The sequence below is a fragment of the Palaemon carinicauda genome, chromosome 6 (genome assembly GCF_036898095.1).
Source record: "Palaemon carinicauda isolate YSFRI2023 chromosome 6, ASM3689809v2, whole genome shotgun sequence".
Classification (NCBI taxonomy): Eukaryota; Metazoa; Arthropoda; class Malacostraca; order Decapoda; family Palaemonidae; genus Palaemon; species Palaemon carinicauda.
This window is the reverse complement of record NC_090730.1, coordinates 7308843-7324804: the sequence shown is the minus strand read 5'-3', so window position 1 is coordinate 7324804 and position 15962 is coordinate 7308843. Positions and strand designations below refer to the sequence as shown.

General features: G+C 33.0%; 1 protein-coding gene across 1 annotated transcript in view; it reads left to right on the top strand.

The window, feature by feature from the left end:
• LOC137642411 (uncharacterized) overlaps nt 1-15962 on the top strand; it is a 620767-nt gene that overhangs the window by 586545 nt on the left and 18260 nt on the right. The window contains 3 exon segments of the mRNA XM_068374954.1: nt 442-603; nt 3459-4066; nt 14478-14593. Coding sequence (XP_068231055.1) covers nt 442-603; nt 3459-4066; nt 14478-14593 — 886 coding nt within the window.

Genomic DNA, 15962 nt, shown 5'->3' with positions numbered 1-15962 from the left:
CAGTATTAGTGAAAGTAATGCACTTATATTGTTTTATAGACTTGTACACAAGACGTACAATATTTGATTAAGTTATTATACAGGTACAGTATTTACTGTATGCTTGCTATTGCTATAAACAAAGGGATACATTACAGCTCTGCAATATGAGTTCATTTTTTTATATTTGAAATTAACAGGTCAGGCATGCTATTTTATTATTTTAAGTTATTTGATTTAATAGTATATATCATTTTGAGAGTAGACTGATCTAATTTGTAATATTGATTATATGACCAGAATTGTTTGTATGATTTGGTGTTTTGATTAATGAGTAACATCACATTACTATATATATTTTGATAATTTTTCTTCGCTACATAAAAAAAAGTCAGTGATGTAATGTAAGTATAAAAAAGATAATGGGAATATGCAGTATGGTAAATAAAATTGTCCTTTCAGTTACCAGTGAAAGAAGAGTTAGATGAAGCTGTTCCACCTCATGAGTTACTGGACGTCTCAGCTAGCAGAGCTAAAGGAGAGCTTGCTGCTAGGGGAGGTTTGGCCAATCGTCACTTACCATCCCTCAAAAAGACAACCAGTATGAGTAGTGCTGGCAGTCAGGTGAGAGGCAAATAAAAATTTAATTTTTATGTACTGTAAGTATAAAGACACTTATAGGATTTTTATATTAATAACAATCATCTGTTTGATGGTTTTGTGCAGTATTCATTATTCCATGGAAATAGGAATAATGTAGTTTAATAATAATTGTAGTACTTTAGTACGTTTCTACTTGATTAATGGATTGAACCAAGGACCTATCGGGTAAGAAGGAAGAGTTCTACTAACCTAAGAAGTCTTTGGTTCAATCTCAGTATGAGGCATAACATTTATTCATATATCTGACATGTTATGGTGTGGGCTTATTTTTTATGGTCCTAGTAATGATAAGAGAAGTATAAACTAAAGTCTTTCATGTGCTATATAGATACTAGATTCTGAATATCAGTGCAAAGTCAGTTTGTTTAAACAAAGAATAAAATATTACCTTTAATAACATAATTCAGTTTTAAAGTTGACAGCTGCTTATGAAAAATCGTTATTTTGTCATAGAGGTTGATATCCCCGTGAGATATCCTTTTAAAGGAAGGCTAAGAACCCTACTTCTTTTATGTATCCTACTCAACAAGTAGCAGCTTTTGACGTGTTTAACCATACGCAATTTTTGAGCTCCTCAGTTGTTTATAGCTTTTTTTTTTTCATTTTTTTCTTGGTTTTCTATGTATTTCTTTTGTTATTTATTGTTGAGACAGAAGATAACAGTTTATGAATAGTGTCTGTATCAACCAAACTCGTCTGTGTCCCTCATCAGGGAAAAAGGAATGATGAGAAAAAAATCCCCTTTAGTTTCCTTTTTTATGTTGGCTACCTCCCAAGAGTGGGGCAAGTCCATGGTTGATATGATAGTCTGTTGTTTGCCTCTTGTTAGTATTTTGAGTTGTATCTTTATATTGTGTAATACTCTTGTATAACAAGGGAAATAGAATTGAAAGCTGTTTAATTATCTCAATATTATCATTTTAGCTTCTTTTTTACCTGTGTTTGGTGTGTCAAATGAGAAAAAAATATTCATTTAAAAAAATTCAGGCCTTGCATTGTGCTCTATATACAGTATGTATTTTTGTTAGATTATATAATTTTCTCTATTATTATTATTGAAAAAGACATATTCTTTAGACAAGAAAGGGTAATCTCTCCCAAGCCGTCTTTTCTTTTGATAGGAAACCAGTTTCTCAAGTCCAGTCTTGCATATGGTCTCTGCAGATCTTTGGTATATCAGCAGATGAGACCTCTATATTCCTTAGAACAAAATATCATGGCCTTTCATCTTAATTATACAGGACTACACCCTTCTCTAGAGTACATCTTTCATCCCACATCCCTAGATTTCCTTTGTACTGATGCCCCTTTCAATGGTTTTGGTGGTGTTCTTTCTGTGGCTAACAACAACAAAAGGCTGTTTTTATCCAATAGTTAAATCCTATTATGCTATAGCCCAATGTAGGGAATCTTACACAAATAAAGAACCAAGAAAGACCTCATTTCTATTCTTGTAGAATAACACTTCAAGGTTTTATATGCTGGATTCCTTTAGCAGTGTTTTTATGTGATGATCTCTAGAACCGAACGCTCTTCCTGTTCGTTCTTATTTCTGAACCTACTGCTGAGATAAAGGCTTGCTTATTTGTAGGATATTACTGGAATCTTTGCTTTTAAATCTGTTAGTTTTCTTGGGATCTTTTGTTGAACTAGATGTTGTTATCTAAAAACCTTAGAGTAATTTTGTCCTCCTTATTTTCTTAAGTGAAAAGGTTCACTAGTCTTCAACAGCATTATGGATGCAACAAGATTATTATTTTTAAGTATTAATTGTATTTCTTCGTTTTTGTGTGCTTGAAAGATTGTTTCATAGATTAAATTAAATTGTTCTTACATCACACTTACCTTAGTAGGTATTGCCTGCCTTGAGTGAGTCGAGATAATCAGCTCTGTGGTCTTGTTAAACTTTCTTATACATATCTTATTGGATTTTAGTCAGTTATTATCATTGTAGAGTAGTTAATCCATATCATTTAGTTAGACTTATAGTCTCATAAGTCTATTTTGATGGAATTATTCATAAATCAGATATGGTTTAAGGAGTTGAACCGCTAGATGGAAAGAAAATTAAAATGAACGTAGGGCACATAGAATACAGTAATCAACAGGTGACTAAAGGGTTACTGTTAAAATCCTTTATCACGGTACATCATATAGTATTTCATGAGAGAGACACTTGGTTTTATCTCTATACAAGAGCTTCCATATTTAGGCAGATGTGTTTTGTTAATTCAAGTTTTCTCAAGTGTAGTGTAAGACTAAAATGACAAAAAAGTCCAAAGATTTTTGTAGATACCTTTTAAACATACTTTGTACTGTGTGTACTTTATGTGATAGAATAAATTTTACAAGATTATTATGGCATTAATATTTTAATGAGATCTCTTAGTAACGCTTGTAGATGCTCATTATACTTACCCAGACTATTTGTTCTTGTAAGGGTAAAGATTGAAGCAAGTTGAAGTTTAACAGCTAAGTACTGTAGGAAGAGTCTAGGAAATGGATGAAAAATGTAAAGGTCAGTAAGTAGTGTATCTAGGACTGAATAGAAGCTGAAAAGTACCTTTGGCACACTGAAGTGGTACTCCAATATGCGGTGTTACTAATGTTTTGAATATCACTTGTAAAGTAGCATACTGTACTGTATTTCAGTATGGTATTTTACCTTTTCAACACATTATCTTATGTTTCTATGTTAAGGAATGTATTTGTCATATTTTTAATCCACTGTATTTCCTGTTAGAATAGTGGTTACCGGATAACTTTGCTACTTTTTCGTAATGAAATGTATGTTAAAATAAAATTTCCTATTCTAGGATCATAGTTTAGATGATAGTAGTTTGGACGATGATCTACCAGAAGCCCAGAAACATGCTGCTGCAGGGGAAACTTCGCAAGATACTCAAATGGACCAAGGAAGCCGGAGGTCAGCTGAACCCCAAGAAATTACCTACCCCCAAAGTCCTGTTCATCAATCTCAAAGTCCTCTTCAACCTCCCATTAGTTCTTCCCAAATACCTCAACATTCTTCCTTTAACAGTATTAGTAACCAAACCAAATCTACCCAGCCACCATCATACAGCCAAGCAACGATGGGTAACATAAGTTATTTAGGTAGTCCTCCTCCCCCATACCAGCCACCTCCTAACCAGTTTGGAATTCCTCGCCAACCTTTGGCTCCTTCTGACCCGTCCACAGGATTACCTTCCCGATCCCTTAGTGGTGCAGTAGATACTCATGCTTTTGAGTCACGTTCAGAATCCCGTCCTGAAATCCCATATCGCCACCCCCCACCGGTTGCTCGAGTGCTGCCTGTCAACCGTGCTGAAATTTCTGAGTCTGCTAGCTTGGCTGCACATTTAGCCAATCGCACTCCTCAGCAACAGAGTTTGGCAGAACAGTTAAAGGCTTTGTTAGCAGAGAGGTGAGCAGTTACGTAGTTTACTAGATTTACTAGAACACTATAAAGTTTAAATATTTTCATACTGATTTCCCTAAGTAAAGTGATATAAAAGCATTATCAGTTTGTCACTTGAAGAAAACATCAGGTACTATTTTTTTAATAGCTAGTTTATAGTAGCAGATAATTTATAAGTTACTTTGAGATTATTTTCTTGTACGCTTGAAGTTTTAGTGAATTGATTAAACAAGAGTAATACAAATCCTTACTTATATCATCGTTAATTTTATTTAATTATTAGAAATTTGTAGAGGTGTTAATGAATATTTTTCATGGAGTGAGATAAAATTCTGTTACAGTACATGAAGAATTGTTGAAATAATTTAATGGTATTTTGAAGTGAGACAAATCATGCTTGTTTTATACTAATACTAGCTTATTTGAGAATATAAGCTGCTTTTGTTGCTCCAAAGCAAAGGGCAGCTGTTAGTGATAGGACAAGGAGTCAGTGATGCTTCATCAGAAAATTGTGGGACGTATGTATCTACATAGTATCACCTTAATAGTATATTAATGAGGCACCATGAGTTTTGAAAGAATTTAAGAACAATTTAAGAATGTGGTAAACATGTTATTGCTCTGGAGGATAGTACATCCATTTTTAAGGCAAAATATATATTTGAAAGTATAAATTCATCAAATTATCAGAGCAGCAAAATGTTTATTTTTCAAATATCATTGCAACCTTGAATTTTTATTATTTGCTCACCTTTCTGAAACAAGTTGAATACACAGCTTATATTTCTAGCGAAGTTGAACAGCATAATTCATAAAATATTACAAATAAATTATATTATGAGAAATGAATGCAATGCTGTATAGCATTAAATTCTAAATTAAACTGTTTTTGTTCACTTTTCTACCGGCAAAATTAGTTAAAAATTTATGAATTACATTAAACTAGCAATTTGTTGGTAGATTATTTCAGTGCTTCTTCAGGTCTCTTGGTTATTGAAAGTCTTTAAGTATATGTTACTTAAAAACTGCATGCCTTTTGATATCAGTTCTATCTATTTATTTTACAGCTTATTGCATTTACTTATATTTTTCAAGCCTTTTTGGATTGCCTTTCTATTAAGATCAATCAAGTAGAATACAGTACCACAAAAAATATCTTATTTCTGAAACCCATTGAATTTCACAGTTATTTAAAGCAGGAAACATCTATGAAATGTACTTATGGATAGAATTAGAAGTACCATTTTGTATTTTGTTCCTTGTGTAAAAAGTTATATTAATTCAGTATTGATGGCAATATACAAAAAAAAGTTGGTTATAAACAGTTTCCCCTCATCACATTATTAGTGAATCCCAACATACAATTTTTATGCTATTTGCTTTACCTGATAATGCTTCTGTTTTTTGCAATAGAACTGCATGCAGTTAATTCAGCTGTCAATATTTAAGAAGTGGCCACCATAGAACTTTGTAATCTTCAATGATTCCAGAGTGCTATTGGAGCCCTTTGAAATTACTTTCTGGAAATTCTATGGTACTACATACAAAACTTTGATCACATAAATTAAATGAAGAAGAGTATGTAAGTGTTTGAACTCTGGCCATGTTGCATTAAAATAAGTAAAGATTCTGAAAAAGCAGCAAAACTGGTAACTTCTATGACCAAGGCCACAGACACCTATTCTCATCTGTGACTATGTAAAATTTCTAAAACCCTCCATCTTTGACAAATGGCAGATTTCATGGAATAAGCAATCTAATGACCATAAATTAAAACTAAAGTCTGACTCATTAATAAACAGTGGCATTCTTCAAAACAAAATTAGTGTCGGGATGAAATCATTCCATCTTTTCTTCAAATTGGTCATACTCATTTGATCCTTAGAAGGGTCATACACATATAAATGTCCAAACTTCAACTGACAGCAAATGTCAAGCTTATGAAATTAGTCAAGGAATTTTTTTTTTTATTCTTGAGCCTTTTCAGCTAACTTAGTTATCTAATTTAAAAGCAGAAAATATTTAAATTTTTTCACCTATACCTTATACTGTACATATATTGTACTCAGGTTTCTTCTTTTGGGTCCATGATCCACCACATTCTACATAGTATCCTCCACTTACCTAACACTTCTAAATTATACAAACCTTTTCTTAATCTATCATTCTCCATTCTTTCAGTATGATCAAATTATCTCTGAATTATATTAATCCTATCAAATGTACTTAAAACAATTCTTTTGTGTATTTAAACACTAGAAAAAAGTGCTTAAGGCATAGTACAGTTACAGATGAACTAGATAAAATGATATTAATGAATTATTCTTTCTAATGGTGAAGGAGAGAGAGAAAAAATGAAGGGTGAAAGAGGATGAAAAAGGTCTGTATTCTGAAATTCTATCCTTAAGTACAATACATGAATTGTATCTAAAGCTTTAAATAACGTGGATATTCCTTTTGTCCCTCTAATAATATTGAGAACAAAAGTTTTGGTGGCAGTTTGAACTAAAAGTGCAATAACTTTTATGAAATCTCTGTTGAATTGTTTGCAAAGCTCCATGACCAATCCATTAACTTTTGATGGTGATTCGCAATGATTACTGTGGAACCTGCTCTGCAAGATGTCGGTATTGTAGTTACCTTCTACCAAAATTTTCTTGGAGGTTTCTGGTATCTGCTAAAGGTTGAAGACCAGTTTGAGATAATTCTGCTACCTCTGCTTGAACTGACTTACATGTCAATCTTCTGGGGTTATGGTGGCTATTTAATTCTAATTTCCTTCATAAGAAGTTGGTTAACTTGTAGCGTTATCTTTTCGATGGTTTGCCCTCCTTTTTAGTAGTTCAGTAGTATTAGTAGTATTTACTATATCTTTTTGTATCTGCATCAACAACAGTAGTAGTAGTTTTTTACATCTCCAAAATAGTGTGTGTGATGTGACGTTGATAATCAACTTTAGGTAAATATAGTACAGTACCTATAATTTTTATACAGAAACGCCTGTTCACATTACTGTAATTTTTTTCTCAATACCAAAGGATTTTTCTTTATTTAATGGGTGCCTTATAATTTACTGTTACGGTATATATTTTGTACAGCTTTTGAAAATGAATGATTAATGAGATTAAGTCTTGGCAGTCTTGCACATCTTTTCAATGTACTAATAAAAGATTTTTTTTAAGTAACATAACAATTGACTTAAAAGTTATATAATTTATACCAAAGTTGAATTGAAAAACCTATTAATAGACCTTACTGTATTTAGAAGGACTACTGCAATGATAAAGATTATTTACATAACACTAGATAAGAAATGTCATTTACTTTTAACACTAGATGTCATTTACTAACAGAGAAAACAAAAGGGTGATACTGTACCAAATTTACTAGTGTACTCATCTTTTATTTCTTTGAATTGGAAAAATTGAGCAAGAGATATTGACAAATTATTATTTGTCAGTCTGTCAGTCAGTAGTATTTGTATCTGACTTTCAAATACAGCTCCAGGACCATAAAATGGTAAAAATATAAAATAGTGCCATGACAACAGTATAGTCAACTATTTCATAAAGTAATTATTGTTTGCTTCAAATTTCCCCTTTCTCATTTTTAATTATTTCTAAGAAACTTCCCTGATGCTCATAATACTTCACTCTGGAAACTTGGTTTATTACCATCATTTACCTAATAAAAATAATCCCATTTTTGGTTCTTTCAATACATTGTCTTCTTGTAGAGCAATGAGACAATCTAGCAGTTAATGGCAGTAACCTCAGCTAGGGTACACTGTAAATCCTTTGTTTTTTCACTTCTCTCGTCACTCTTGTGTTACTTGATCAGAGTTTTTAACCCCTTAAGATTGTGGGGTTTTTTTGTGTATGATTTAGGTTATTAGCTATAATCAGGGATCTCTTCTACTGGATTTGTTAGTAATACTTGAGATTTATCAAGGAGTTATTGCTATAAAGAATGTGAATTGTTTTCTGATCCCCTTTTGAAGAGGTATGTTGAGACAATAGCTGATCAGTTTGAGTTCCAAATGTAATAAGAAACTAATGTTTATGACGGGAAAATCCAGTAATGTTCGATTTTCATAACAGCTGAGGATAGCTATAGAGAGAACCATTATGCCACAACAATATTCTTACAAACCAAGTTAATAATGAGCAAATACAGTTGTTGCCTTTTGCAGTGTTGATAACGATATGACATAAGAATACTTATTTACCAGTCAATTTAGTGATGAGGCTATAGGTCTTAACTTATTTAACTTCCTTTGTTATTCTCAGAAGGCCAGCTTGCCTTCTCTAGTGGACAGTAAGTCTGACTTGCCTGCCTAGTTGTTTACACATTCCTGACTTTCATAGACAGGGCTCGTAGTCATATGTACATGGTGTTCCTTTAGTAAGGGTTCTGAATGTTCATTTCAGCTTACAGAGTGAAGTTCTTCTCGTGGAGTGTTGAATTCTTTAATTACTTTAGATCCTTCTGCACTTAAATCATTGCTGTTCCTCATCTCTAGTTGCTTTTTTGGATATCTAGATTATTACACTTTTCATTAAACTAGTGATATCAGATCAGAGTTCTTCAGATCAGATCAGAATTCAAAACTGAAAGGATAAAGAGAGACTGATGCATTTGTTTTGGGCTTCTTAACACTTTACATCTAGAATATTCCTTCCTTTACTAAGAGCGTGTGTTTACTGAAGGAAAAGAAAATGGGAAAACTTCAATCTTTTTAAATTTCTCGTGGCAAATGTCTATTAAACCTAGCTTTTGGAGAAGAAGCAATATGAGCATCAGGCGAGTTTAGAATTGAATTTTATTCTTAAAACACTTTTTTTTCTATTTTCCTTTGATAACTGTTTGGCTTGCATGCTCTGTGTCGTGTTCAGATTTGGTACAGTATGTTGATTCAGGGTTAGGTCAGTCGCATTTTGAATTTACTTAAGGTATCACAAAATTTTACATTATTTCTATAAAACTCAACCTAATTTTTATATTGCTTGCCTCTTGAAGATGTTTAAATGTCTATGTCTACCCTAGAATAAAAATTTCTTGGTTTCTTTCCATATAAACTGCTTCCCCCTCTAGTAAGCATTGAGTCAATCTGGAGGTAGATGGCAACTATTGAGGTATTGGTTCATCTTAGTTCTTTTCTTTCAGTTCTCTCATTGCATTTACTAGTGCCAGACTCATATTTATCTTTTCTACCCACAATTCAGATAGAGTTCATCTTTGTAATTTTAGGTTATCTAACATTTCAATAGATTTATTCTGTAATTGCTATGAATACTAGCAAGAGTGATTCAAAGGACTTTGTGAAAGGGTGTCAGCCACAGGACTGTGTTTGATTTTATTGTTTTGAGGAATGTTGTTTGCAAACACTTCCTCGTGTAAATTGACCTTTAGTTCATGGGAAAATCCAGAGAACACTAAGCTACTTACTGTAGATGATGTGAAATGCCCTTCGAGCAATTTTTGAGCCTTCTGGGGCTAAAAGTAATGAACTTCAACACTTCCTTTTGCTTTATGTATCTTAGAAGGTCTATAAGTCTTTTGGAAAAGCAGTGCTTGTAGCATAACCAACTTTGTTTCAAATCCTAGCAATTAATAATAATAATAGTAATAATAATAATGATGATAATACAAGGAAAGGAAACAAAATTTTTATTGTAGGGTTAATATTGACATTTAAACAGAAGATAGAAGCAATATGAATATCAGGTGAGTATTAAAATAATGATTTTATTATTGAAATGCAGTACAGTATATTTGTTTTTATTCATGGTATGTTCAAATTTATTTTAACTTTCAGCAATAGGTTTCCAAATTTTCATCTTCACACACTATTATTGTTCAAGATTAAGGAATCTCATAATTTTTCATGAACTTTTCTTGCATTCTTGGTTTGGTGTTCAAATGTATTACAGTATACAGTTTCAGTGTGAAGTTAAGTATATTATTACTTTACCTGCTGGTCATTTGGTTAAATTCAAGTTAATTCAGTTGGACTTGTACTGACTGGTAATATTTCTAGTTTTGTTTCAGAGCAATCATGAATAGAAGTAATTTCCTAGAGCTTAGGAAGCAGCTAAACAGTTATCAGTTGTTATGGGTATTCCAAATTGGAATTTTTCAGATGCTTTTGAACTGATTTCTTTCTCTGTCATGCACTGTAGTTTACTAGAGATGTTGCTGAGGGGGCATATGTAACATAAAGTACTCTCATACCGTTACTTAGTATCTTACAAATCACAAGTAGAATGCAGTTTATTACAGAGGTCTTTTTTGTACATTTTTATCATATTCAGTGCCATTTAAAGCAGTCAAAAATATTCCTGTATGGTTATTTATAACTCAAAAGGTCAGTTTTATAATGTGGTGTCTGCCAAAAATGTGTGTGCTCTTAGAAAATCGGTCTTTCCTGTACACTAAATTTGTGTGTGTTTATATTACCATATTTCTTCCCCTCTAGCTGTGTAGATATATGATATTAATTCTCGCTGTTGACATACTCAAGATAATAATCCAAAGTACTGTAGAAGAGTTTTAGTAGTAATTTTACTGTTAGTAGTTGTAGGTTGGTTATTTATTTTTGCTACAACTTATATAAAAAATTTTTGGATTATTTGTATATTGATAGCATTATGGATAAGCAATATGTACATATTTTTTATTTGTATGAAAGAGTGGATAATATAGTAAATTGAATTTTTGAGGATTTTCTGTACAGTAATACATTGCAACAGTAGAATAGAATGGAAATGGCAGTTAAACAGGTATTAGGCATGTAACATAATTTACATAATATATTTTATTGGGTAATTGATTCATTAAACAATTCATTATAATTTGTTATACATAAAGGGTAATAATATAGGGGTTTTGAAGAAGGAAAAGCCTATTTTTGGAGAGTTGCAATGTGGTTTTCAAGGACTTGTCTGTAAAAGGCTAGAACAGGGAATACGATACAATATAAAATAGCAAAAAAATAGTCTCCCCTGCTCTAGGCCCAGGGTTTCAACAAGCAAAGCACAAATTCTGTGTATACGAGAGACCCTAGAGTTCAGGCTATATTGAACTCGGCACAGCACCTCCTAGGCTGAAATCATTTGGCTGTCGATGACATGTCATCACCAAGAACCACTACTACTGGAGACAATGCTACTTGGCCACTAACTTTTTTTCAAGCCGCCATCTTTCATACTCAGTGAGATCAAATTGTCCCCCTTCCCTATAAGAGGCTAGGTTGGAGGGAGGGTCTTAAGAAACACTAGACAGCACTTCCCCTAAACACGCGGTAAGCACAAAGGATCGGGGGACACAAAGGGTCGCACAAGGTAAGAGAGAGCGCGGCGAGATGTTGATCACGTCGCAACCAGAAACTTACTGACGAGTCGACGACCTGAGCTAGCACGCTTCCCGACCCCGGGCCGCCTCAGGGCACATATCACACTGCCTGAGGTTGACCCCTTAGAAAACGGAAAGAGGGTAAACTATACCAAAAGCTGGTCGGTTAGGTAGAGTTACCAGTAACTCCTAAGAAGGTAGTTCTAGGTAAGTATGTTAAGAAAAATACAAATTACTTAAAAATTTGTGATTTTGCCGGACTATGCAATGTCATCTTAATAGTAATCATCAACACAACTAACCCACTAAATGACCTAAAAATTCTTTTTATTCATTATGGGATGATTACAGTATATAATACTTCATCAGAAACCTGTTTTGTTGTATTATTCTGCTCTAAATGATAGTAAAACACTGTGATTTGAGCACTGGACAGCTTGGCTACAAAAACAAAGTGGAGGCATGGTGCAAGCTATTGCAGAAGTAGCATTGTCTCCAGTAGTGATGGTTCTTGGCGATGACACGTCATTGATAGCTATGATTTCAGCATTGGAGATGCTATGCGGAGTTCAATATCACCTGGTTCGGGTATGATTGCCCCACCTTAATGGGACACAATCTCTTGCGTTGGCAACCCCTGAATTAGCTCGTGAATCAAAAAAGGTCTCTCATATACAAATGGACTCTGTGCTTTGCACGTTGAAACACTGGGCCTAGAGCAGGGGAGACTATTTTTTTGCTGTTTTTGTCATATTAGATTCCCTGCTCTGACATCTTACAGGAAAATCTTTGGAGACCACAAAGCACCTTAACCTCAATAATGATATTAATGAGTTAGTATCACTATACATGTAAATAAACCTCTAATCATCACATAAACCCTAGCACCATGCTTGTTTTTTGCCCCAATTAGTAGTACAGTATTTTGGCTGGAATAACAGTATTCCATGTCAGTTGAAGTACATTTATGTGTAATACGTGTGTAAATAAAAAACAAAATTTCCCCGAAATCAATAAATGAATCTCCACTGTATAAAGTATCTGCCAAGGAAATCCGAATTTTGTCTTAAAAAATCATTTGCAATTGTTTAATCTTAGCCTGATTAATCATATGAAGGCCTCATTTTTTTGGTCAGTTAGTTCCCAGGTTCACTAGTCTTTTGGTGCATGAGGCAAAGGGAGCAGCCCTACATTACATGCTAGGCTTAGATCCTTAAATATGTATCTGGTAACCATCTCTCTGTCCATGAGACCGTGGTGATGTACACAACTTTAATGCTTCTTTCCTAAGTATTTGAGAAGATTTTTCTTAATGGGCTCAACACAGATTCTTTAGTGAAGTTGAAAATCTTTACTTAGTATTCTGGAAAGGAAGTTCCTCTTGGGCTACTCACACCTCATACTTGCAATGTCTCATTCAAACTAAATTGCTTTGAAAGCTATCTTACAAGCTTCTAAAGAAAGATTTTTTTATCTCCTATTAAGGACTATATTTGACTTGGTTTTCATCTTGGAAACTACTGAGCAAGATTCATGCTCTAAGAATTTTACATACACCAAACAATGGTAACCATTAGATTTGCCCTTTGTTCCTGAATTCATCATGACAACAAAAACAAAAACAGTAGTATTCTAGACTGTATTATAGCCCCTATGCCATCCCTTCCTTGTCACGTGTTGCTTCCAATGATAAGGAACCTTTAGTCTATAGAGTAAGGTTATTCAGGCAGTACCTGCATAGAACTAGAATCTTTAAAGGTTTCAACTCTAGACTGTTCTTATCAATGGATCTAAGAAACAGGGGATTAATATGATCTCATTTTGTCTGTAGCAAGGGTTTCAGAGTCCATGGTAACAGTGGATTTTAAAGGGAAGCGGGTAACATTGCAAGCCTATGAAGTCTTAGTACTCTCTCGTTTTGTTGCTTTTAAACGTGGCCTAGGTATCTGGTTATGCCACTCAATCTTTGCTACCATCTACTTAAGAGTACTTCACCATCTACATTTAATTCATCATAATCTTTTATTTATGGAACTATCACAAAATCTAGACTTATATTTTGTGGATGGTATTTGAGCAGCATTTCTTAATCTGAAAGATACCTGGTAGAAACAAACCACATGGTTTATGCAACACAGGTGAGCTATTGGAATCTTGGTTTCAGACTTAGTCTCCCCTGTCTCTAGCTTTCTGTGGTACAGGGCCCTTTAACTGGCAGTTTGTGTGTTTGCTCAGAGACTGGGAAAATTTATTATCTCTATCTCCCTCCTATATCTTAAGGCATATACCTTACTAACTATTGATACAAGTCTTATTGAATCATCTAGTCTTCACAAAAAAGTGAGGTACTGTACTTTGCAGATACAAACTAAAGGATCTTTATTGAGCAGACACAATAGGACTCCTTTCTTTGAATAACTGACAAAAGACTATGGAACCTGAGAACTTTTGGACCAGAAAATAGGCATATTTATGACCAATGGGCTTTTCTTCTGAAAAGCAAGTCTTAAAAGCATAGTTATCAACATTTTGTTGTTTTTATTTTTTATGATAAAAACTTTTTTTATAGATCTTAGAAACTAAAAAGAAAAATCTTTACTTTTGTTTAGTCTTGATTTATATTAAAAACTGATTCACATTATTTTTAAACAGAATGAAGGATATGTACAACATACAGTAATTGCTCTTCAATTGTATAGAGAACAAGTGACTAAATAATCATGTCCTGATGTAAATATTTCTTATTCAATTTGCTACCAGTCAACTGTTTTTGATAATCTTAAAAAGTACTTTATCATTTGAATTTTTCATATTTTCTGGCTAGTTTTAAAATCTAACAAATTGAAAGTGCTCCTGTTTGAGTAATCGCATTATCAGGAAATCATCACTTGTTAAGGTAATTTCTTATTATAATTTCAAGGTTAAGACGTTTAAAATGCCTAATTTCAATTTTTTTATATGTATGCATTTTGCTATGATGTATAATTTTTGTGTCAGTCATTTCCTTCTATATCATTTCTTCAATAATTTAGTGAAAAAAAAATATCTTTAATGTGCTTTTCAGAGAAGTGCAAGGCGAGATCGCCCAGAAGAATGACCGTGAGGCGAGCCCTAGTAAACGTTCTCCTACCAGCCTCATGGAAGATGTCCGGCAAGCAGTCTTGCAAGCAGATGTCTCATGTAAGCTTTTTAAAAGTCAGTTTTTATGTGTATTTTATTTTAGAAGTTGCAATGAAATCTTTCATTTTGTGAGGCCATGAAAATGTTTTTAAGAGAACAAAATAACTTGATTCTAGTACAGTATCCAAATTATTTTTATCAATTTATAGTATTTACTAGATGGTAATAAATGTCCTCTTATTTAGATTTAAGTAATTTGCTGTCAACCTTGAGATTTTCAATACTGTAGTAAAAAAAAAAACCTGAATAAATTCTTAATAATAACAAAAGAGGATAAGTTTAAGCCTAGATACCAGAGTTTGTGTAAAGCATGGACTTTAATCCATAATAATCTTAATAGATCATTTCTTCTTAAGAGAATAGACCTTAGAACTTCATTTTGTTCTATAAGTTATTAGCTTTATAACTTGCCAATATTTTATCTAAGAGGGGAACCAATGCATGGGGAGTAACCAAAAGTATACCTGTGCACTGGACACCGTCACAATCATAAAGGGACATCATCGCACCCTAATTTTACACAATTCACAAAATCTGTAGCCTTTTTAAATTCATTTGGAAAAGTTTGTCTAAACAATATAGGTAGCCTTTAGTAAGGTTCACAGTCTGTTAAAAAGATATTAAATTATACATCTAACTTTATCAAAAATTATTTCTTAGGTCAACCAACTTTAAAAACTTTCTACATTAATAATGGGTTCAAAAGCATTAGCTTCATCTGAGGCACTAACAAGGTTAGGTACTTGAATTGTTCTAAAATGAAAAAAAATATTTATTCAACCACAATTTTATATTAAAATTAAGAATAGGTCGTCTTGAAAGTGACAATAAAAGAACAATAAGAATTTACTTCCACTTACTTATTTTGATATTTTTAAAAAATGAATTTCCTAAGGATATTTCTTAACTGAGACTAGTTATTTTCGTATGATCATTTTGGGATATTGGCTTGCTAAATACCCCAAAAAAGGAAACTACAGGTTTTTCCCTTTGTTTACTAAAGACGGTAACCTTTACACCTGCTCTAGTCAACGGATTCATTTCGTTAGTAAAAGTGTCAGCATCAATGCTAACGCTGCAGGTGAAAATTTGAGATGAACTATTGACCTAGCATATTCTGGGGCAAACATTATTTCCATCCAAAACATGATACAGCTGTTTACCTATCAATCAAAACTTTTAAGATTTTTATGAAATCTGTTACCTCATTTCACTGGAACAATGTGATATGCCACATCAAAAATATAAATAATAACCCAGGCCTAAGTTATTAATTAGTTCCTAGAGATGCAAAATAAGTTAATTTTTTACTTAGGCTGGATATCTTTCCTTTAAAGTGGCTTATACATTCCCTATACATACTGTATAG